The 25,845-nt window shown below is 36.7% G+C and overlaps 1 protein-coding gene across 3 annotated transcripts in view; it reads left to right on the top strand.

The window, feature by feature from the left end:
* Positions 1-25,845, top strand: part of TMTC1 (transmembrane O-mannosyltransferase targeting cadherins 1) — a 260,026-nt gene that overhangs the window by 230,199 nt on the left and 3,982 nt on the right. For all 3 annotated transcript variants that reach the window (XM_081310209.1, XM_081310208.1, XM_081310207.1), the window contains 7 exons: positions 759-867; positions 14,998-15,100; positions 17,500-17,635; positions 18,186-18,330; positions 19,297-19,434; positions 20,740-20,862; positions 22,735-22,812. In XM_081310209.1, coding sequence (XP_081166335.1) covers positions 759-867; positions 14,998-15,100; positions 17,500-17,635; positions 18,186-18,330; positions 19,297-19,434; positions 20,740-20,862; positions 22,735-22,812 — 832 coding nt within the window. The remainder of the gene's footprint in view (positions 1-758; positions 868-14,997; positions 15,101-17,499; positions 17,636-18,185; positions 18,331-19,296; positions 19,435-20,739; positions 20,863-22,734; positions 22,813-25,845) is intronic.

Genomic DNA, 25,845 nt, shown 5'->3' with positions numbered 1-25,845 from the left:
CTTACATGTGAGCTTTTCAGGGACACCTCGCTTCCAAACGGTAACAACTTCCCTCTACATAACTTCATCCTACAGAGACTGAACCTGTAGGGGGTTATAGCAGGAGCCACTCTCATGGCCTTTGATAACTGGTGGAGGAGTTCTGCTGAAGTTGCAGTACCTATTACTGAATCAGTCCCCATTTTCAATAAAAATATGATAAAATAGCTCATTATTATTTGCTGATCAGTGGTCACAGTATTTTCTAATTTCATGTGTGAAACTTTTCTTCCCTTAGATATAAAACCAAAGATTAACACTGGCAGTCTGGCCTGGCTTGTCCCTGGTGGGGGGCTCAGCTATTGTTAGGAACACAGCTAGAAGTGGTGCAGCCAGAAACAGGTGTCCATACCATCTTCCACATCATGGTAAACTGTTTCCCATGCCACCTAGGTAATGGCCCCAAAATTACTCTTCTGAGGGTCAGCATTTCTTGTTCACCAACTCATAAAACTATTACGTAAAACTCCCCAAAGTACATTGTAGAAGGTAGAAAAAAATGAATGAATAACCTGCATCTTTATATCACATTCCAGAGGAGAATCCAGAGACAAAAAGAAGCTGTTAGCACCTTGAGACAGCCAGGTTTGATTCATTTGCCATAAAATCCAGAATGAATGAGCAATCTTTGCTAAAAGGAAATGAGATTTTGAAGTCTAATCAGAGAATTTAAACAAAGTATTAATAAAAGATGCCCCTACCCCACTTATTGTCTATAGGTCCCAGGAGAAGAAAGAAGAAGCTATCACTCTTCTGAAGGATTCCATTAAATATGGCCCAGAGTTTGCAGATGCATATTCAAGCTTAGCTTCATTATTGGCTGAGCAGGTAATTGTTTCCATTTAATTTCACACCGTATTTTTTAAATGTGACTGTTAAGTGTATAAATTAATGTTACATAAATTTTTGTACTAATGATTTGACTAATGGTTGGTAAACTTACATTGGACACCTAATCTCTCTATGTCACTTTTCTTCCTGACAGATATGAGAAGCCTAGTTTTCTCATTCTAATATTTTCTTCACAGTGTAGGTGACCTTTAGACAAAGGTGGTGTCTTACTGACCATTAATATGTTTTCTGTCACTTTGGGACTTGCTGTTTTTATTGCTGTTTACTTGTCATATTTTTCTGGGGAATTGACAATGGATTGAGGTCTCTGAATTCAATAGGGAACAAATTAATGACAATCTTGAAGACCCTGTGTCTCAATACCTGTTAGGAGATAGCAGGTTTGATGGCATTCTAAGAGAAATTTCTCATGGCATAAAACAGGTTTGTGTTGAATCTCCTCCTCTTCACTCTCAAAGTGATTTGAAACCACTTTTCAGAATTCTGGACACATGACCCCTTGCTATGGAAAAGTGGAGAGATGTCAACCTCTCTAAATTGATGAAATAATTTTGTTGACACTTGGAGGTGCCCTTGATAGACAGTGGATTATGCTGTCACAATTGCCAGATTGTCTTTGAAATCATGCACAACATCTTTGCTAGATGCCTTGCAGTATTCATTTGGCTTAAACATAAGAAATTATTTTGATGAGGCAGTTACTTAGGGTGCAATTTGCATTTTAAAAAAACTCCACCATTTTAAAAAAAGTTCCACCAAGAAGCAAAATTAGGACATTCTATGAGTAGTTAAGTGATGGAAATTATGAAAGTAGTTTTCTTGCTTTAATAAGTCATCCTCATTATCCCCCTTAGATACCCAACTCTGTGGATGCTCAAGTACTTAATATGCAATGTTATAGTATTTGCATATTAACCCATACACATCTCTAGATTAGTTGTATTACCTAATACAATGACAATGATATGCAAATAGTTGTTATACTGTACTGTTCAGGGAATAAAAAAAATGAGTACAAGCCAAGTGCAGTGGTGCACACCAATCTCGGGGGCTCCAGAGGCTGAGGCAGGAGGATCACAAGTTCAAAGCCAGCCTTGGCAACTTAGCAGAGCCCTAAGGAACTTAAATAAAAAATAAGAAGGTCTGAAGATGTGGCTCAGTGGTTAAGCACTCTTGGCTTCAATTTCCAGTAACCACCCCCTACCAAAAAAAAAAATCAGTACAAATTCAATTTTTCTTAAGAATATTTTTGATCTGAGGTTGGTTTCTGGCTCCTTCATTTTCCTAAGATCCTCATCCTGCCTCTCTCTTGCCAGTGGTCTCGCAGTAGCTCAAGCATGACAAGCTTCTCTCTGGGGACCCTTACAGGAACTGTTCTCTCTGCCTGGCACATTTCTCTCCCAGAAGGCTCAGAGTTTCTTCACATCATGTCAGTTTTTGTCCATGTGTTACCATGTCAAAGGTGTCTTCTATGATGACTCTTATATGTAAATAGCAACTTTCCACTGCCTGGATGTTCTCTGTCATTTTGTCCTGCTTTACTTTCCCATAGTATTTATCACCATCTAACATACATTTGCATATTCTTGGTCTTTATGAGAATTGTGGTTTTATCCATGCAGTATTCCCATGTCTGTCATACTGTATGTGATCAGTAGATTTTTGTCAAGTGAATAAATGAGTGACATGTGGTCCTCTACTATGGTACATTTTCTGAATTTTACTCTTATACCGCAAGTGGAGCTGGGCATGTAGGCCACAGTGTTATAATGGAATTGTGTCTCAGCATGATGATCCTGTCTGACCCCGAGAGCCAGTGTGAAACACGGCCATGAGAAATTATCCATTATAACCATAGGCCATCACCCAAGACATCTTTCAGTGACTTTTTTTTTGGACATAATTATATTTCAGTGACTTCTTTATGAACACTTGAAGGACAAATTGTCTCATGTTTTAGCATTAAAGAAGGCTGAACTTCTCATACATAACAAGGGTTGGTTGGTTTGTTTTATTTTGAAACCAGGGCATGAAAAACCCTGAAACTGCTAGAAAGGGTTCACTCTCCCCTCTTCCCCCTCCATCTTGCCTCGACTCACTTCCAGCTGACAACCTTCTAGACTGCATAGTCTGATTTACTCTGTGTGCATTTTTACTCTTGGGTTTGTCATTTTTAAAACCATTTATTTTATTCAGTTTATGTTGTATATTTTTTAAAGCTGCCTTTCTTTGTGGAATAATGAGGTATAACTAAATAAATCAAGCATTATATTAACAGTTCCCAGTTCATTTTTTCCCCAGCTTATCAGGGCAGATAAACATTTAATTGCTCTTTTTTTATTTATATGTGACAGTGGAATGCATTACAATTCTTATTACACCCATAGAGCACAATTTTTCATATCTCTTGTTGTATACACAATTCACACCAATTCATGTCTTCATACCTGTACTTTGGATAATAATGATCATCACGTTGCACCATCATTTCTAACCCCATGCCCCCTCCCTTCCCCTCCAACCCCTCTGCCCTATCTAGAGTTCATATATTCCTCCCATGCTTCCTCTCCCTATCCCACTATGAATCAGCCTCCTTATACCAAAGAAAACATTCGGCATTTGGTTTTTTGGGATTGGCTAACTTCACTTAGCATTATCTTCTCTAACTCCTTTCATTTACCTGCAAATGCCATGATTTTATTCTCTTTTATTGCTGAGTAATATTCCATTAATTACCTTGATGTTAATTCATATCACTTTACCATACCAGTGACAATCCAACAAGTTATTTTGTTGTTGTTTGTTTGTTTTGTTTTATTGGTACCAAGGATTGAACTCAGGGACATCCCATCACTGAGCCACATCCCCAGCCCTATTTTGTATTTTATTTAGAGACAGAGTCTCACTGAGTTGCTTAGCACCTTGCTGTTGCTGAAGCTGGCTTTGAATTGGTGATCCTCCTGCCTCAGCCTACTGAGCCACTGGGTATTATTTCTTTCTGTTCTTCTAAACCCTCCCCATTCTTCAAAATCAGTTCAACTTTCATTTCCTCCACATTTTATGGTGATTTATCTTTCCAAAGGGTTCCATTTATGGGAATCCATAACAACTAATTGTGTATTGTTATTTTTTTGAATTAATATCTTGCATTTAAATTTCAGCCTTATATTGACTTTTAGTGTTTTAGGTTTATCTTCTTCACACTGAGAGCTTAAGAAAACTAGTGATTTTTTTCTACACCTGTTTCTTCTTAGGGCTTAACGTAGTGATGCAAGCTTTCACACAGCATCTCTTGACTTAACTTACTTTGAGATTCAGTTACCTGTGGTGTGATGTTGACAGCATTTAATAGCATTTTCCTTTTTCACCTCACAGTAACCAACAGCATAGGCAGAGTCTGTTACCTCTCTGGGCCTCAGTTTCCAAGTCTGAAAATTGATATATTCTGAGTTAACTTCTTGTATCTAATGCTCTAACATTTTAGAAATATTTAAGATTATCTTCTTGAATATCAACTTAGTGCTAATGGATATTTTAATGAATAATTTAATTAGTTAATAACTATTAACACCATGATTAGTATAATTATTTCCATACAAATAAAGTATTAATATGTGAAAAATAATTTGCCTTAATAAATTTCCCAAGTTTCAGTTGTATTCCTTCTCTAAATTGATGAATTCTAAGTTCATGGAAAGTTACTATTTAAAAATGATCCTGATATTTAGTGACCCCCAAATTTATTTTATCCCATCCTTCACGGTCTTTATATTCATTCTTACTTTTAACAAATATTATAGCAGATAGAAGTTGCTTAGATTTTGTTTTTTTTGTTTTGTTTTGTTTTTTTCATTAAATAAAAGCAAAAGCAGTTTTCAAGTGGAATTTTGAATAGGTCAACATATATCCTTTTTCCTCAGCTTTGTTTAAAAAGTGCCAGATGGCTGATTTAAAATTGATTTCTTGATAAATTTCATTTTTGTGAACTGTGATGGCAAATTGATGTAAGTTATTGCATTTCACGTAATGGAAGCTGTGAACAATCGTTAAAAAAAAAAAAAATTATGACTAAGACCAGGCTCTTTTCTTACATACAAAGGTCATATCTTTTGGAAGTCTTTCCTACTTTAGATGTGGATGTAAAATGCTGTGAGACCTAGGAATCTCACTGAATGATTGAAGGGTTCTTTCTTCTGCCCCTTTAGGTAATTGATTTTAATATGAAAGAGATGGAGCAGCTGTTGGGTCTAATTCAGGGTGGCCTCCCCCTCTCCAACTTGCACCATCTCCTCTTCATGTTTTGGATTCTTTAGTCATGGAGGAATGCTTCAGATATACAAGCAAGGCACAGAGAAACTGCTAAGGAAGATCCACCTGGCTTAACATTCTTTGGTAGCAAAGGAATCCATTTCTTGGTGGCGTGGCACCACTTTATTTAACAGCCTCCCAAAATTTCAGATACCCAGAGAATATGAAAGCAACACTCACAAACCTGGGTCAACCCTCACTGAGCCCGTCATCTTCCAGTGCCACCATCTGTCCACATGCATGGCCCATGCTTTATATGGTTGTGGACCAATCTAATGCTAAAATGATCACTGAAATGAAGCCACCCATTGTGCAGGCAAGTTTTCGCAATGTATGTGAAAAGATTTTGAATTCTTTATCTGAATTTAATTTCAAGTTCTTTATATCATCCTTAAGTTTCTGATTCGAGAGCATTTTTTTCCTGACTTTCAACATATTGTCTACCCTTCCCAGGTATTTCAATTGGAAAATTTGATAAGAATAGCTACTAATTTTTTATTATGTCTCTAGTTTTTTAAAAATTGTTGCAGAGCTCGGTAGCAGATGGAAAACCAGATAGCCAACCTGTAGAACCTTCTCTTCAGGTTGGCCTCCCTCTTACCCCGGAATCTTTGGGTAGACTTCTTCAACATTTGGTTAACTTATTGATTTATATTATCATCTAGCTCACTTCTCTCAGTCTTCTCTTCAAGGAGGTTTCAAAAACACTTTGTCAGACACCTGCTGAAATACTTGCCCTGATGCCAGATTGTGATTCCATCAAAAAAGGAAGCAAGGTGTATTCATTATTCCTGGCTCCTGTTGCAAACATGCTATCTACTGATACTCTCCCATCCTCTGTGCCAGTGAGACCATTCATGTAATAAGCCCATCTAGGATTTGTCTGGAACTACATATCGTATTCCTTGCTCTGTTTGAACCTAAACATAGCAAGTATATCTATTGGGGCAAAGTAGATGATTTGAGAAGGGGAAATCTGAAAATTAGGTTAATAAGTTGGAAAGACATTGCATGGTTAAAGCGTATTAAGGCTCATGATGCACCCCAGGCCTGAAATTGATAGGTAATAGAAAGCAAAGCTAAATATCTGAAGAGGGGGTTTCAGACATGGAAGGCCGAAAACCTTGTGGAAATACGTGGGGTTATTTTGGAAGAAGTTTAAAATTGAATTCTGGTGTGAGTAACTAAGAGCCTTGTTTTAGGTGGTGAGGGAATGGACAGACCATTGTACAAAGGGGGACTATCAGCCTGTGCAGGTTGAAAGAAAATGAAAGGTTCATTGAGAACTCCAGAGCAGAGCATCTAAGGGACTCACGGCCACTTTTAGCCATGGGAGACAAGAGGAAAACCAGAATTTAGGAAGGAAATGAGATCAGTTTATTCTTTTTCCCCAGCTACACAACTCATATAGACACAAAAGTGTGAAAAATCAGAAAAAATAGAATATTCTTTTCACCCTTAATAAAATATCTAAAAACAAAAAATATCATTTTTTATATCATGCAAATCTTTTTAATATATTTATGTTGTTTTTCTACTTATATTTCATATATTTGGGGTCTTATAAAATTATGCATAATATTATTGACATTAAAATTATGCATAATATTATTCACTTTTTCATAGTGCAGTATGGCCCTTTATAATTACCATTTTAATGGTTATTTACTAATTCAAAAGAAGAGACTGTAGTTTACATAATAACATGCTAATTGTTGACTATTTAGGTTATTTTTTCCTTCTTTTTTTTTGCAACAGTGAACTTTTCCTTTCTAGGGACTTTTTGAAAACAATATTTTGAATCATTTCCTAATGATATATTCCTAGAAGTAGAATTTTCATGCCAAAAAATATACACATATTTCATGACTCTTGACATGTTACTACATTGCTTTCCAAAAGAGTGGTACCAATTTCCTCTTCCACCAGCAGTGTACTGGAATGTCATTGGAACATTTAAATGAAAATGACACAGAAAGGGATTAGGGCTAGGAAGATAGTTTTAGGACTCCAAGTAAATGAAACCCTATTGTTTTTTTTTTTTTCAGAATTCGTACATTTATTTCTGGGGATAATTTTTAGTGAATTCGCAGAGCCTTTTGTACATAATTATTCAGTATTAGCTAACCAATTCTGAAAAGAATTGAGGAAGGTTATATTTTTTGCTGACCTGTTTCTTTGGTGTAGAAACAAACTAAATTCTAGATCAGATGCCAATCATAAATCATGCCGGGGTAAACATGTAAAGACCATTAACTGACTGTTTATCATAATAATCTGCATTTAAATATTTATAATTTAGTGGTTTGCTAGTGGTTTTCTTCTAATACCTTTGATCATAGGTATAAGTAGCACAAATCCTAATTGTGTTTTGTATAGACACCAGCAAGGACCTTTCTACTTAGTTTTACATAATTTGGAAGCAATCTGTAGTACTAATTATACACAAGAAATAACAAGCAGGCCATATAACAGCCTACTTCTTATTTATTGCCACAAATTATATAAGCAAAGTAAAATTTAAAAAGTTTAAATGAAACTTGCAAAATGAACTGGCCAAATTTAGTCTTCTAGTGTAGTTTGCAAAAATCAAAAACTAAAAGCAAACACTAAACTAAAAGGGAATAGCCAACAAAACAAACACTAATGTTAGAATATCTGTGGTTTTAGAGACTTGATCATGGGCTATAAATACCCAAATATAAGATGTTAAAACATAAAAAGTTTATCTGTGGTCAGTTATGACATATAAAAAGATAACCATCTTATTGCATAAAAATATTAGTTGGACAATTAATTTCTGCCACTGCATGCTGACTCTAATTTTAAAAATTCAAGTGTGTTTTCAATACAAATTATATATTTGATTATTATGCTTAGGATGATACAAGTAAAATCCATGTCTATGTGTGTATAAAAAGCATAAATTAACATTGATGAAACCCTATTGTGAGCAGGTAATTTTGAAGAGGGGAAAATGAAGATGAGTATAGGGGAGACCTTCTCATTTTATAGATAAAAATGTAAGGCACACAGAACCAAGTGTCTGTCCACAGTCATACAGATAGTTCGTGCAGGACCAGGCCTGAAATCTGGTCTCTGGAGTTCTTGCCAGCATAGCTCTGGGGTCCCATGACTAGACTGTGTAATGGGCCATGGTTAATGGAGATGGATGCGGGGGGGGGGGGGGGTGAAAGGGAGAGGAGATGTGATCCAAAAACTAGGGAGTGTGAGATACCCTACAGGTCAGATACACAAGGCTTCCAGAAGTTAATGCCCTCTGTGTCTGCTGCAGCAAAGACATCAAGAAATCAGAGAACAGCAGATAAACTCTTGGATCTGCCTCCAGGGTGGTCTCTGGCTTGTCATTTTCTTCTGGTTCTCCATTAACATTCAGCTCTGGCTGCACTCCAGTGTTGCAGACCCAATTGTAAATATTTACAAGCCCTCTGTCACTTTTAACCACCCTACTCTTACCATAGATTATATAGCTTTGCAGTACACTAGCAGTAAAGGAAATAAAATTAACGTTGTTTATGACTCTGACCCATTGTAAACTATTACTAGCCCCAGGTTTATAGCCTGTTGAAAAACTCAATTAATTAAAATGGTAACACTTAAAATATTTTTCTTTCATGTATTTTGGGATGCAACTTCATCTCAGAGTGAAAAGAAAATCGGAACAATAAAATATAAGTTAGAACTCTATGTCAAAAAAGAGGTTCAATTTCTCTCCTTCAACAAATTCCATCTTCTTGGTGGATGCAGCCATACAGACCACTTCCTTGTGTAGCTAAGTCAACTTGGAACTGGATCCGGATGTAAAAATGTGTTGACTTCATCATCCAACACATATGTATTGAGCACCTACATACCACTAAGCACTACAGATTTGAAGTAGCAAAGTCTGTGCCTTACCTTTAGGGAGCATAGAATCTAGGAGGGAAGGCTACCCTTAAGTGAGGAATTATGACCCCTCCCCAACAGCAAACACAAGTCAGAAAATATGCAGAGGACAAGTACCTGCAGGAATATATACCCCTTGTATCCCATCATTCCCAGATGAAATACCAATTAAGAAAAAATCAAGCAATAAGTATATCACTTATGGTCACTTTGAAATAATGTTTGAATCTTTGTTATGTTCATAGAATTGAAAATGTGGGGCTTAATAAGTTTTTAAATAACCTAATGTGAGAAAGAGGCACAGGGGTGGTGTCTAATCTGAAGCCTGAAGACCTGAGATACATCAGCTAAGTAAAAATAAAAGGACAACCTTCCTGGCCAGAAGGAATAGACCATAATAACATGCTAATGGTTGATTATTTAGGTTATTTTTTCCTTTCTTCTTCTTTTTTTGCAACAGTGAACTTTTCCTTTCTAGGGAAGTGTAAAGAATGGGGGCACAATGACAACAAGAAAAGCCTCTGGAAGCAGGAAGGTGTGATTTTATGTAATGTGGGTTTTCCTCTCTTTTCCTGGGCTCAGGAAGGCCTTGCTCCTGTAGGTGCTCACTGTTAATGCTTTCTCTTGGGCTTTTATTTTCATTGCTTGCTCTTGGCATTTGCTCTGTAAAGTGGTTGTTTCTCTTTTACTTAAATTATCACAGAGTGGTGTTGATCACACTCTGCTAGGGATGAGAAAATCCAGGATTAGAAAATATCTAAATTTCCTTGGTGGACTGCCAAATGAGTTGATTCATCTCAGTCAGATGTGAAAGATGGTTAAACATCAAATATTGATAGAATGTTTCTCATAAATGTCCTTGTTGATGACTTAGGGGTGGAGGAACAATTTTGTAAAGAAAATAAAAACAAGAGAGTGAGAAAGCATTTGTCTCTGCTTTATCTTTGGAATCCCTGTTTCTTGAATAGTTTTTGGCAAAGCCATTCACATGAGTTTAAAGATCCATTGGTCCTTAGCTTCTCAGGTTCATAATTATAAGTCCTCATTTGGCTAAATGGGAAGGGGCCTCCTGGCTCTGTGACTTTACATCATGGGTTAGACCAGAAGTACTTGTAGAAAGCAGTCTAGCCATGATGTTGGGGCCCTAGGGAAGCTTCTTTTTTTCTATTGGTCCTTTACCACTCTGGGATGCCTGACTCCTCACCTTGCAAACAGTAAGTGCATATTGCTCTGGGCCATCCATTAAGCCAGCTGCTCCAAGAAGGGATCTAAGAAGGTCTGTGCAGTTTTCCTGATGGCTATTTCACTCCCTATCCCTCATGAGTACTCTAGTATTTTTGTGGCTACGTGACATATCTGCAAGAATGGAAAAGCTATTTAAATACTGTCCCCTTTACTAACCATATAAATACCTATGTGAAGCCAGGTTTTCCTCACACACTTCACCACCCTCAACAACAAAAGCCATATAAAAATCATTGATTGACACAAAATCAGATAGGAGAATAAGGTCTCTTCTACTAACTCAAACATTAAGGAGATTTGTGAAAATATAAATGAATAAATATTAGTAATCTTTATTATTATAAATAGTAAAATTATAAATAGTAAATATAAAAAACTGCATGTAAATGCTGTTTGTTATTATTTTAAACAAGCTAATAAATAATTTTTTTAATTCTCAGCTTCTTTTCTAATATGATTAATATTGATATATGTAGTCCACATAAACAAAAGCTCTTTGGTCTCCTAGTAATTTTTAGAGCTGCAAAGGTTCCTAAAATCAAGAAGCTTGAGAGTTGCTACATTAAGCCATAAGCCAATGTCTGTCTGCTGGTTGCTGCAATCTGAACTATAAAGAAGATGTTACAGATATATCACTTTGCCCAAAAGAGTTAATTACAGTTAGGAGTTCTTTTTCAGAACCTCTGCTTCCTACTTTCCCTTCCTCGTGGTAAAACACATGCCGTCTTAGGTAATTATAGCATGTATAAAGAGTGGGTGTTGACCAGGTTTGTGCCCTGGAAGGCTGACTTCATGCTGTGTTTGGTTGGGGGTCCGGGGGTACAGTACCCACTGTTACCTGTCAGGAACATTCTCTGCATCACTTATATCTTTAATTAAAGTTGTCCTGTGAATAGCTTATTTTCCTTTCCTTTGGAACTTTCAAGTCTGTAGAAATCAGGAACCATCAGACATGATTCAGGACTTCTAGCCAGAGGAGGTAAATGAAAGTGAGGGCTTGAAATTGAGCTTCAAGGATTAAATAATACCACTACTCAAGATGAATGTGTTGTCCTTCCAGGAAAGGGAAAACTCGTTTTAAGCACCTGTAAGGTGTTTTTTTCTCCTGTAGTGGTGTTTTCACTTTGTTCTTTTCTTAAGTGGAGTTAATCATTCCTTGTGAAAGGAAAGGAAAGACAAATATTGAAGACATTTTTCATAGAGCCTCAACACTTCTGTTGGGGGCCACCGAGGGCACAGGGATGTGATTACTGCTCTTGACACACATGGTCTTCTAAATCCCATTACTTCTTTGGACTTTGAAAATTATTTTTCTACTAGAAACTCAGTTATACACCCTAAAACAATAGAGAAGTTTTAGATGAAAATGTAGTCTCTGCCTATTTTGAGGCAGTATGAAAGGGGGAGAGTAAAATTCAATCAGGCAAAACTAATTACACTTGAAAACTGCTGTTTACTGTTGTATTTGACTTGAACCAGGGAGACTGTGAGGACATCAATTTTATTCTTTTCAGGAAAAACACATTCCAACTAACCTGGTTTGGTTGTAGAGATGTTTTGAAGATCTAATAGAAGCAGATTTTTTTTCAGGCACATCTTTATGTTCCATAGCTGCTGAAGTGAATGGTAACAAGGACCCTCAGGTATGACAGGTGTCCAGTCCTTCTAATTCCAGGTCTGGGTGCCTCTCCTGGCTGCTTCACCAATACCTTGTGCTTCTCCTCTCTGACAAGCTTAGCTGTGATCCTCCTTGTTGTGAAGCCCTCTTGCTTGTCTATGAGGACAGGGATGTGTCTGTGTGGTACCCTGTGGTGTTTCCACTTGTATGTAGCACATGAAGCGTGCTCACCAAGTACCTATTGAGATTGCAGATGCATGGATGGATGAATATCCAAAAGTGTAACTTTTGAGCAATTAGTTTTGAGCCATCCTGGTTTATTTTCAGAAATCCTGCTTTTATTCAGGGGTCACCAATTCCTTGTATGTCCACTTAGAACCTAGATTCTACGCTCTGTCGCCAGGTAGCTGTGAGACTTTAGCTAAGAATTTTAATCTCTGAGTACCCTTTGGTTTAAAATTGTGGTAAACTTGTGTCCATTAATGTTCTTGCCAATTCTAATCTGTGATCTCACTTTTTTGTTGTTGTTTGCTGCAAATCTTATCCATTGTAGTTTTCAACATTAGTTGTGAAATTTGTATTTTATCATGTTACTGCATCCTGTAAAATTGTCATGTAAGATTGAAAATATGATCCTTTAAAAACAAAGATGACGGTTTCAAACCCTAACACCGATCAAATAGTAAAACAGGCAAATCAAGATTTTCAGTTTGGATTATCCGGGGTATTTTTCTCTGATTGCTGCTAAGTAAGATATTAAGTGTTCCTTGACTTCTGTACTTGAAGGTGATTAAGAAAAATTGAAAGAAAATACACCTGAGTTAGTTCATTATTTCTCATACAGAGTTATTTGCATAGGAACTTGTAATCCTTGGCTAAGATGCCTCTTGGAAATGGTTGTGATGTCTGATGTGGCTGCAGTAACAACTCTAGGGTACCCAAACTCAAGAGCATCTTGTGCTTATCTCATTAGTCAACTGCTCACATTGCATTGTGTTTGTTAGTTCATTGGTCTTTGAGTAGAACTACTATGTTGTCATCATCTCTGTGTCTTAGGCATCTATCTCCTAACCCTGTAAGTGGAAAAACCAGCCAGCACTAGTAAAACTTCTAGTGATCAGACTAAGAATAATAACTACATGTAAACAAAGGGCTGAATATGTAGTACACATTGTTCTGAGTGTTTCACATGTTTTGACCCATTTAATTTTCACAACCCTGTGAGAGAGGTTCTATTGTTATTCCTGTTTTATATTTAATGCAGAGAGATTAAAGTCTCACAGGGGTAAATAGGGACCAGGATGCTAATCCATTGTACTCAAGTACCAAGGGCCCAATTCTTAATTACTGAGATTGTAGCTAACCTATGTTGAATGGATGGATAAGTGAATGAATACCCAGTGCTACTTTCTAAATATCAATTTTATTGGAGTTTTATGTAATTTACATTCTGCCTATCATCTTTTTATAGACATACATACACACACACACACACACACACACACACACACACTGGGTTGTCGGCCACTCCATGGATAATATTTTTTAATTCTTCCCTTTTTCAGTAGATTGAATGGAAATACTTTAAGATTTTCATTGGTGGGGGGGGCTGGGGTTATGGCTCAGCGGTAGAGCATTTGCCTCTCACATGAGACCCTGGGTTCGATTCTCAGCACCACATAAAAATAAATAAACAAAATAAAGATATTGTGCCCATGTATAACTAAAAAAATTTAAAAAATGATTTTCATTCATCTTTAACTTTTTTGAGTTTGGTAATTTGTTGAGTTTGGCAGTAAAAAAGAACATATTTTTAAAAGCCTGAAACCCCACTTTTGTCAAAGAGATACCTCACCTTTTCCTTAATGGTGCTTAAATATGTGAATTCAAGCAGATGGCATTGGTCATTCTATAGAGGACAAAGTTTCTATCACCTTTCTAGGTTAAATCAAATCTGAGTCCTGACCTGTTGTAGCACTTGGTATGAATATCTAACATTTTTATTTATAGACTTAAGGTGCCACATCTGAGAAACCTGTGCTTCACCTTCCCTTTCCTGGCAGAGGGCTCAGGAGTAGTAACTTATAGTAGTTTTGGGAAATGTTCATGTAGAGAACATCTTAAGGAAACAGTTGTTCTGTGCTTTATTCTGCATCATTTCCTTTTACCTGTACTAGGAAATAAAATTGTTTCTTGGTGGATAATTCATAGAACCTCAGGTTAATTAGATTTTAACTACTGTATTGTAAAAGAAAGTATGATCTCTGATGGTTGTGAAAGATGTGCCTAAAAGTTAATTCATGACTATTAAAGCATTTAGGGTGATCTTTAGATAAATAGAACATGAGGGCAATTAGAAAATTGTCCATTGGAAGTGTGGCCAGTAGCCCCACTTCCCCACCCAGGCTGGAGGGATACTCTTGAATAGACATACTACTCTAGGAGGGAACAGCTCAGAGATTTAAAAAAAAGGGGGGGCACAGGTTTAATAAGGGGAGTAGCAAGTAGTTTGGTAAACCATAGACATATTGGAAGGAAAGAAAGGATGAGGTCAAGCCCTCCCCATAATCTGCAACAGTCTCCCCTTCCTTCTTCCCTTAAAAAACTTCCCAATACACACCTTGTAATATAGATCCTTTTAAAAAAATAGTGCTGTCTATTCAAATGCCTCCGAGCCAGATCCCCACTTCTAAGCACATTCATTGTTTACTAAGAATTACAGAGGTGAAGGACATCTCTTTCAAACAGTAGTTTTCAAGCCTTTTCCACAGTCCACTTAGATGTTCCATAATATTAAACATCAGCTTGTTTGCCCTAAAGGAACTAAGCACAGCTATGTATTGTAGGCACTTGTGCATAGTTAGTAATTCACCTTAATTCAGGCAGAGTTCACAATGTTTTATCTTAGTGTTTATCATACAGTACGTGCTCAGTAAATTCGTTCTGCTTTCTCCACTCACAATACTCAGTTTGCTATCATGTTTAAAGCACTTTTTCATGGTTTTTTTTTTTTTGTCCCTTTTTTAAAGGAAAGATTTAAGGAAGCTGAAGAAATATACCAGGCAGGAATAAAGAACTGTCCAGACAGCTCAGATTTACACAACAACTATGGAGTTTTCTTAGTTGATTCTGGTAAGTGAAATTAAAAGAGAACCTTCTGTGTGGAGATTAGATAATACTATTTATCAGGCAAAAGGGGGTAACCCAAAAAATCCCTCAGAAATAAAATCCAGTGTCTTGGCAGGAAGCTCGCTGTGCTGCCAGTCACATTGTACCTGGGGGCTGTCATGTCAGTCTTCGGGCTCAGTTTAGTAAACTCTGCCCCTTCTTATAATCATGTCTCTGAGGAAAACTCCTCAGGTGGCAGGAAGTATCCTCCAGGAGTTAATGAGGCTCAGCTTTCTTTGGGTATCATTTGTACAAGTTTATAAATCTATGAAGATGAAATGCTCCTCCACAGTGATACAGTACCCATCTCTGGATCAAGTTACCAGCAGATGGTAGATTCTTTTATATAATTGATTTTTTTAAAAAAGCCTTCAGAATTGTTTCATTGTTCCCTCCTTGATATGTTTTACAGAAAGTACATTATTATAATTGATGCAGTATTCTCCTATGACAGGTACTAAATAAAATATACTTATTTAATACAAAAGGTTACGGGAAGGAATTCTATTTTATGATTTGTGCCGAGCCCCATATACTATTGGCATGTAATGAATACTTACAAGTCATGAAATGATATTTGAATTGAATGCAAAAATACCACTTTGTTCTTGTTGACTGCTAGACTGGATGCCCTGCGGTAAAATTCACTCTTAATTATTTTTTCCCAATATGAAATGCTTGAAAGTTTTTTATTTTCCAGGATATGTGAAGCTCTTCTGTTTTACAGAATATAAATTTACATTCTTATGTATCTAGGAAACTTAACCTTATTTTTGCATGTAAAATTGATGTAGAGTGCCACCTGCTGGTTGATTAGCCACACGATAAATTGTCATAAGATATAAAGATCCAAAGAGACCTCTTGTGGGCCTAATTTAACCCTCTTCTTTTTATTTCAACAAGACAGAGTCACACGCAGTTTTAGTCAGCTTTTTCCTCCACTGTGACCAAACAACCAACAGGAACAATTTTAGAGGAGGAAAAGTTTTGGGGGTGCTCATGGTTTCAGAGGTCTCAGTCCATAGATGGCCGGCTTCATTGCTCTGCCTGAGATGATGCAGAACACCATGGCAGAAAAGTGTGATAGAGGAAAGCAGCTTAGGACGTAGCCACCAGGAAGCAAAGGGAGAGCTCCACTCACCACAGATAAAACGTGTACTCACACCCCCAGTGACCCATTTCCTGCAGCCCTACCCTAACTGACTGCCATTACCACCCATATCAGCAGGTTAATGCCCTGATTAGGTTAAGGCTCTCATAACCCAGTCATTTCACCTCAATTTTCTTGCCTTGTTTCACATGAGATATGGGTGGACACCTCAAATCCAAACCATAACATACTCTACATATCCTGTAAATGACAATGACAATTCACAGGTCTCTCTGTGACATGGTATGTTTTGGATCATCCTAGTCAAACTTGTATTCAAAGAGGGTGTATGTGAGAAAATTTCCTTGCAGATAATAAAGATTCCTTTCCCATTTAGAACTTTAGGGTATTCTGAAGTTCATTCATTTAGCTGGTTTAACTAGGAAACTTCTTGGGGGAACCTTCTCAGACCAGAGAGGTTTGATTTTCATTCTGGCCTTTTTTCTTGCTTGTCAAGTCTCTTATGTCTTTGCACTTTAATGCCTGTATCTGTAAGATATATCTGTATATCTGTAAATATATCTTTATATCTGTAAAGTGGTACTTTTGTTTTTGTTTTAAATATTTTTTAAATCCCAAGACACAGCAAATTATATCAAAAGGCAGCTAAACAGTATCCAAAACACCTGCAGGATCATATAACTGGGAAGTATACTGAAATATATAAATAATAAATTTTATAATGCCTCAAATAAATACAAATTGGCATTATTATTATGTTTAAAGTCACATTAAACAAATGCCATTTAAATAAAAATGTATGATTTAAAAAAGAGATTTTCAAGATGGAGCTTATACATACAGTGCCTCAGTAACTGTCCTCAGTATAGTGATTTAGACAGACCCTTAGAAATTGCCTCAGGACAGTTTTCTTTCCATAATAGCCAAATCTAATTTTTGTACAACTGGATAAATAACAATTGCTGATAATCTCAAAACCTCATATGAACAAAGGTGGTGCCCAGAAACAGTTTGACTAATGTAATACATATAGTAAACATTCGTTTTGCTACCTTTTATTACTAATTTTTTGAAAGTGTGAATGAAAAGGGAAATGGTCCAAAGTTAGAGTAAGGAGAAGCCAAAAGGTAAGCTAAAATACAGATTGAATCATTGTTGGTCTGACCGTAATACTGAGGAAGAATTATACAGATAATACTGTATCTCACAATTGAGACATGTTCTGCTCTTACCAAACCGTCATTGGTTGCAGGCTCTCCAGAGAAAGCAGTGGCCCATTACCAACAGGCCATTAGACTCAGCCCAAGTCATCACGTGGCCATGGTGAACCTGGGCAGACTCTACCGATCCCTGGGGGAGAACAGCATGGCTGAAGAATGGTACAAACGGTACAGTTCCTTTTCTTTGCTTTCACGTTGCCAGAGACCTCAGCAATTGCCACCAACTTTGTAATTCATTGGAACAAACAGGCTTTCAGAAGACTGGCAGATTTTGCCAGTTCAGGTGATACAGATTCTTATTTCCAAAGATAATAGTTCAGCAATAAAAAACGGTATCCTTAGAGACTTTTCTTATTACTGGTTAGGTCATGACACTTATAGCTAGGGTTTGAATTTAATTTCCACTACAGTTAATCCATGGACTGCAACCTAAACCACACATATCAATTTCATGATGGGAATAGAAGAAAGACTGCACAGACATCAGAATAAGAACAGACCTATCTGTCAACAGCAAGGGAAAAGACCTTTGGGACTCAGTTGCCATGTTGGCAGGTCACCAGATACATCTTTATATTCAGAGAGTGTCATTATTATCCTTTTTTTTTTTAATCTTAATCATCTCAAACCTTGGACAGTCCTCCCTAAATCTAAGTTTAGGCCTTCAGAAATGTGCCTGTTAGAAGGAAAGTGTCAATTTGCCTTTCTCCAAACTCAGTGCCCTGCAGGTGGCACGCAAAGCTGAGATATTGTCGCCTCTGGGAGCACTGTATTACAACACTGGCCGCTATGAAGAGGCTTTGCAGATTTACCGGGAAGCTGCAGCACTTCAGCCTTCACAGAGGGAGCTCCGCCTGGCACTGGTGAGCAGGAGGAGGAGGGCACATAAAGCTGGGAACACAAGCACAATGGGCATCAGGGCGCGCTGTAGTCACCAGGCCACAGAACGGGAGCCCATTGCGTGAGTCTTCATAGAATCAAGGTCACTACCACTCACAAAAGACAGGGGCACCAAAAATATTTGGTGTTTTTGCTTCAGAATACCCTTAGACTTACAAAATAGTTGTAAGGATGCAGATATAGCTTGGTAGCAGTGATTTGTCTAGCATGTATAATGCCCTGGGTTCCATCAGAGCCATCATAAAATTAAAAAGTTATAAAAATAGCTTAAAAATTCCCATGGACCTATTCACCCAGCTCAATCAATTTTTAACAATTATGTATGCATATGTGTATATACATATGTGTAAACCTATATATATTTAGATGTTTATGAATGTTATTATACTATTATTAGCACATGGTATAATTTTTCTAACTCTTGTTGGTTAATTATAGATATCAAACCCCTTTATCTCTAGGTACTTTTGCATATAGTTCCTAAGAACAAGGACCTTTTCCAATGTAACTGCAGTACAGCCACCAAACTCAGGAAAAATAACATGAATATCAATATTTTTATTCAGAGTTTCATTCTTCCTTAGATGTACTATGTCAAACTTGTTATTACAAACAAATTCTTAAAAACAGATTGTTGGAATCAGGAAATTATTTATCTTCAGACATATTCCCTCAATATTTTGTAAGAGGCACCAACCATTTCATTGGGTGTCTTTGACATTTCTGCGATTCAGACACAAATATATGCACATACCTAAATAAATAAAGGAACAAAGAACCACAAAAACTAAAACCTATAAGCTGGTAGTTCAGCCTTCTCTGTGAGTCACTAAATAGATGCTGAGTGTTTTTGTCAAGATTGTTTTCTGAATGCTTCCATTTGGGGTTAACCAACTATCTTCTAAGCCAAGGTTCATGTGGGTTTGCAGGCTCAGGTTTTGGCTGTGATGGGTCAGACGAAAGAAGCTGAGAAGATGACCAGTCACATTGTGTCAGAGGAGACTGGATGCCTCGAATGTTACCGCCTCTTGTCAGCAATCTATAGCAAGCAGGAGCACCATGACAAGGTAGGGAAGGTCACTGCTGAGAGTTGGTTGGACTCGAGTAGAAAGTGTGTTCACCTGAATGGTTCTCCAGTTTACACATTTATAAGGCCAAGAAGTCTTGAACATCACCAGCGGGCCTGTCCTAGCTCATGCAAGCTTTTCACGGATATCCCTTTAACTCCTAAGATGTCCCTTTGAAATACTATATTCTTGGGTCCTCCTTATTCTAAATATATTGTGTGCTCTTATCTCTGCTGTTAGCTAGTTCTGAAAGTCTAACATTTGTATACTTTGTCATTTTCCATGCTTCTTCTAATACAGTTTTATGCAAACTTCTTAATGACCCTAAAAGGCAGGGCAGTGTTGCAAATGCTCCTGTTTATTTTCATTTTAAAAGTCACATAACCAGGAAATTCTTGAGCTGACTCAATAAAATATTTGTTGAGTGCTCAATATGTGCCAGACACTGTGGTAGGCTCAACCAAAAAATGGTATGAAGAAAAACAAAAGATCACTGTCTTATCCTCATGGAACTAACAGTAGAAAAGAAGACAGAAATTAAACAAGTACACAAAACAAACGTGGTTATAACTCAGCTCAGTGATATCATAAAGAGATATGGTGTCCCAAAGAACATATCATGGGGTCTCCTTACTATATATACTGGTCTAGGGAGTCAGTAGGTTAGGGTTGGCTGATAAGAGCAGTTATTAAGCAAAAGGAGCTGAGGGTGGTAGTGGTGGGAGGGGATTGTGATGGGAACAGCACATGCACAGCAATAAGGGGCCTGGCTGAGAAGTGGGCCTGAGAGAACAGGAGCACAGCATGAGATGCAAATGGGTGGCTGGAACTAGACCCCTGGGCAGGGCTCATGGCTTCATTTCTCATCCTGGAAGAAGCTCTGGTGTTTCTGAGGAGAAAAGCAACTTGATCAGATGTGTGTGTTAAAGGGTGTCTGCTGCAGAGGAGCTGTGGTGCTGGGGCTGAGGGGACCAGGGAGGAGGCTGTTGAATTGTCCAGACAGACATGTGGTCAGGGCAAACATCTGACCCCAGATCTTGCTTCCTTTCAGCTGTATTGCACAACTTCCCTATAAACCGGTTGTCACTGGTTTATAATTGGGAAACCTGGGGTATAAAGATGTTATTTTTGTTAAGGTCATCAAATCTCAATGAGAATTTCATGGAGAATGGAGAATGTATTTTGATTGTTGGACACCCATGAGCCAACACACCTGAACAAAGAGTTTTATGAATTTTATTATTTAAGTAAGATTTCCTTTATCCAATGTGCATTTATTCTGCCCTTTATTTCCCATCTGTGTAGGCACTTGATGCTATAGACAAGGCTCTCCAGCTGAAACCAAAGGACCCAAAAGTTGTATCTGAACTTTATTTCACAAAAGGAAACCAACTAAGAGAGCAGAACCTTCTTGACAAAGCTTTTGAGGTAAAAACACCTAAAGATATGGTATTAAATTTGCAGATTAAAATGAATACTCCTGTAGTATTTAATGAAGATTCTGCAGAAGACACAAGTGAACATCAGTAGAAGTTTTACTGATGTTATTTACTAAATTACCATACTTTTTTTTCCTTGTGTCCAGCCAACAGTTAGATTAATGAGATTGCAAAAATTATACCCAAGTATATTGTGGAGAAAATCTCAAATGATGTAATGGTGTTGAAAAATAAACACATGAGTGTTTACTTTTTAAAATATTATTGAAAACATGTAAAGATATGTGAACTAATGTGAATGTGAACCCTTAAGATAGAAATGGTGGCATTTTTCTCTGAAACATTGCAAGCATTTTTCTCAGAAATTGTGGGTTTTCTTTGCCTTTTGAATGCTTCTAGTACCTTCCTTCCTAATTTATTTGTAATTAATGTGATAATATCATTACTGGTAAGTTAACTACAGATATTTATATTATACAGTAATTTATGAGTATTTAAACTATTTATCTGTATCTTAATTACATAGTATTGAAAGCAAAGGTAATTTCATAGTTGTTTTTCCAGTGGCTCAGATAGTCATTATCTGGAGTGGTTAGATTCAAAGAAGTGTGGCAGTAGGTTCAAAACCAACAGTAGTTAATTAGCATATCTGTGTATGATTTACTTGTATGAAGTCACAGATGTCACATTGTATAAGAAAAACAGAGCAGTTGTCACCACTTTATACTTTTGTAAACTGAGACTCATAGGTCATTTAACTTAGATTAAGGTCACACTGGTATAAGAGATGGAGCCATGGTTTGAATCTAGCTCTTAACTTCTATTCTACACTCCCATCTCTGCTAATATAAATTAACCCAAGAGACATGCCTTTAGGTTTATTTTAGTGGCTTTTAAAAATATATAATTTCTCATCATTTACTTATTTCTCCTAAAACTGATGTAGAGAAAAATAGACTAGATTTTATTTAATGGACTTGTTTCTCGCTAATAAAAATACCAAACAGCTTTAAAATACACACAGATCCTTAGGTTTGTAAAGCCTCTGCCTTATTTAAGGTGAGTACTCCGAAAGTTAGGATTTCATGGTGAGCATACTTCTGATGTAAAACAATTCACATAAGGTTAAAAATAGACCTCACTGGTACTGCATTTTATAGAATATATAATATTCAGACAAAAGAATATGCTTAAGAGATAATTCTTTTGGAACATTTGAAGATGGTTCATATGATAGAATAAAAACAAAATTGCTGTTTAAAACTATCTACTAGTAAAATAGATGCAATAAGCATCTGTTTTAAGAATTTAAGCACAGGCTGGATAGGGAGGTCAGTGATGTTATAGAATGGAGTGCTACACTGGAATTAAGCTGTTTAGGAAACTCTTATTTATTTATTTATTTATTTATTTATTTATTTATTTATTTATTTATTTATTGAGTGCTACCATGGAGCTACATTCCCAGCCCCCAGATCAGATTCTATGATTTTGAAAAGGCTTCTTCTCTCCAACTGCATTATCATGAATAAAGCCAAGAGTACAGTTTTCTTGCAGGTCAAGGCCAGTGGGAAGTGGTGTGCTATTATAGAAATCACCTGGATTCCCTGTATTCATCCTCAGTCTCTTTAAGAGCACATGTTAGCTCTGCTGGGAAATTACACATTTCAGTTTCCTTCACTTTATAATCATCAATTTTGAAAAATAGCATAAATGAATGGGGACTCTCCTGAACCAGGAGTGGTGACTAGATTCATTCTATTAACCATTTAAATTTTCACTTGTGCAGGAAGCGTTCTGCAATCTTGTAGTGTTGAAGGTGGGATCTCATTTCCTAACCTGGTATTTCTTATTTATTTAGAGCTATAAGGCAGCTGTAGCACTAAATCCAGATCAAGCACAGGCCTGGATGAACATGGGTGGAATTCAGCACATCAAGGTAGGATAATAATTCACTTCACGGGGCTCGGGTTTTCCATTTCCATTTCAGCATTCAATCTCTTCTAAGGGATGCAGAAACCACTAATTTCCTCTTTGAAATCATTTGATGACCAAAACATAGGTGTTTAAAAGTGAAACTCACAGTATGTGTTTACTTCATATTTTATAAATACTAAGTATCATGAATTTTTAACATATATATATAATGTGTAAGTTAGATTTCATTTTGCTAATCATAGAAAACCATATATACGTATCATCTCTGTAAACTGAATCCCCATTGAGGGCTAGTGTGGCTTAAATTTTTTGATTAACTCTCCATTAACATTAAAGTATGACTTTAAATACTACTTACCTGTTTCTTATATCTAAGGCATTGTTTGCTGCTTAAGCTTTTACTGAAAAACATGTTTGTATGTTTTGTTTCACTTCTCGAAAGGAAAGCTAACTTTGGGTAAGTTTGCCAAGGATTGAAATAACCTTTAGGGGGACTATTGTTTATAACTAATGAAATTAAAGATTCACTGCCATCATTCATTCATTCATTCATCTTACAAGCATCTGTGGAGAGCATCCTATGTGCCAGGTACCCTTATGAATTGGGAACACATCAGTGAACACACAAGTCAAAAGCTCCTGACTACATAGGTGAGGAGGACAGTTAGCCTGTGACTGACAGCCTTGACTTAAGAGATGGTGAATCTAAACATGACCTTTATCCTAGTCAAGGAACTCAAGTTCTGATCTTAATAATATTTGAGAGTGTCTAGCAATATCCAGTTGGGAAATCGAATGAGCTTACTTGAAAGTAGTAAAATCATAAGTTTAAATATTTTAAATTGTATAATAAGTAGTTTTATTTCAAAACAATGTGCTAGTATTTGTTCAGATGGAATATGGTGGCAATTAAAGCTATGGGTTCAATTGTTAATTGGAACAAGTATGACAGATACACTTAAGAGTATCCAAGAAGTCTAGAAATGCAGATAAAACAGTGTATTTATTGTCCGGTTGAGCCTAGTGCTTTATATTTAGAGGCACTTCTCCTGGAAATGATTCAACATACTCAATAGATCCTTCGCCGAATATATAATAAATACACACACACACACACACACACACACACACACATACACATGTATATAAAATGAATATATATATACATATGTAATGAATCTACATATATATTGGAGAAGGATCTATTGAGTATATTGTTTTAAAATGTAATCAACAGTGATTAAAAATTAGCCTCTGTTTTTTGTTACTGCAGACATCATGTGTGAAATTGAGCCATCACATTTATAGTTTTAAAATGGTCCATAAGTGAGTACATTTATACAATCTAACATCTATATAGAGAGCAGTCGTATAGCGTGGATGTGGTCATGTAGATGTGCTAAGCCTTCACGATTATCATGAAGCCTAGAAGAACAGTCCTGAACATTCTGTGTCTTTTGCATTGCTGAATGGTGTGTGCAATGGGCAGTGTCATCCCATTCTTGGGCCTAACTCCGTCTCTGTACTTGGGGGGAACTTGGGCAGGCCTAAGGCCAGTGGGAAGGTGGAGAGTTTGAATAAGGCTTTGTGAGGTGACTCAAGGGGATAAGGCCGTGAGTTCCATGGTTGTCTCCTGCTCATACTATTTAGTAATAAAAGACACAATTTAAATATTTCTTACGGTAAACACTTGGGACAGAATTGTCTCTGATTTTTTTTGAGAGTTGTAGAATTTTTGCATATACATAATGAGATATATTGGGTATGGGACCCAAGACCAAATACAAAATTTCTTTGTGTTTCATGTAAGTCTTTATACACATAACCTGAAGGTAGTTTTATACGATATTTAAAATGTGCCTACAGTTTGACAGGTGACCTATCACATGAAGTTAGGTGTGGAATTCTCTACTTGTGACATCAGGTTGATGCTCAAAAAGATTCAGAGCTTGGAGCACTTTGCATTTTCTCATTAGGGATGCTTTCTATGAAGTTTTATGTAAGATAAAATAGGTAGACCAAAAAAAAAAAAAAAAGCTGTACTACATTTTCTTATAAACAAAGAGGTTCCTCAGCCAGATCATATTACTAAGTACTATTTTCAGTACTGCCACAGATCAGTAATCTGCAGTTTCTAGAATGGCATGTTATCCAGTAGATCTTTCTGTGAAGGTTGACGTGTTCTATATCTGCATTGGCCAAGGAAATAGTGACCAGCCACATGGGGCTATTGAGCAGGTGAAATGTGGCTGATGCAACTGAGGAATTGAATTCTTAATTTATTGTCATTAAATCCAAATAATCACAGGTAATTAGTGGCTATCACTTTTCTAGAAACTGGACATTTCAAACTCCCTACCTAGCATGGAATTGGAAAAACTGAATTAAGGATATAATTTTTTAAAAAATATATAGTTTCCAGTTTAATCAAGAATACAGCAATTTGTGGGAGAGAAAATGAACTAGGTTTCTGTCAAAAGGACAGAGAAACCTGCTGATCAGAGAAGATGCCAAAGCACTGGTATAAGACCTAAGTTCAGCGCAACCTCCTGAAAGAACAATTTCAAGCTCAACTGCAATAAAAACATATTTGGAGAACACTTTAATAGCCACAAATGTGTGGTTGTCAGCACATGTGTGCCAAGCTTGATAAAAATCAAAGCCTTACAAGATAGATTCTTGAATTGAAAACATAATAATTGAATGTAGCAAATCTAAGATTCCACTTGTCAGCAATCTGTTTAGCCTCTTTTCAGAGTGAGTGTTAATAATCAGAAACACTTTAATTTATTGCACATACCAGAGCTTGGATTCCATGTACAATTTCTTGTTCTGTCATTTCCACTCCCTTTCATGAATATACAAGTGAATACTATGAGAAACAGGCAAGATTTAATAACAGTAATGATGGTATCACATTGAGAGTTCACTACATCAGGCAGCTGCTAAACTTTTGACACACAGCAGCTTATTTGGAAGATGATTAGCTTTCAATAAATATTAGTTGCTAGTTGCTACCTACTACTTTTACTCC

This window comes from Spermophilus citellus (genome assembly GCF_964194105.1).
Source record: "Spermophilus citellus genome assembly, chromosome: 10".
NCBI lineage: Eukaryota > Metazoa > Chordata > Mammalia > Rodentia > Sciuridae > Spermophilus > Spermophilus citellus.
The sequence above is the reverse complement of the archived record's forward strand: the minus strand, read 5'-3'. Positions and strand labels throughout refer to the sequence as shown.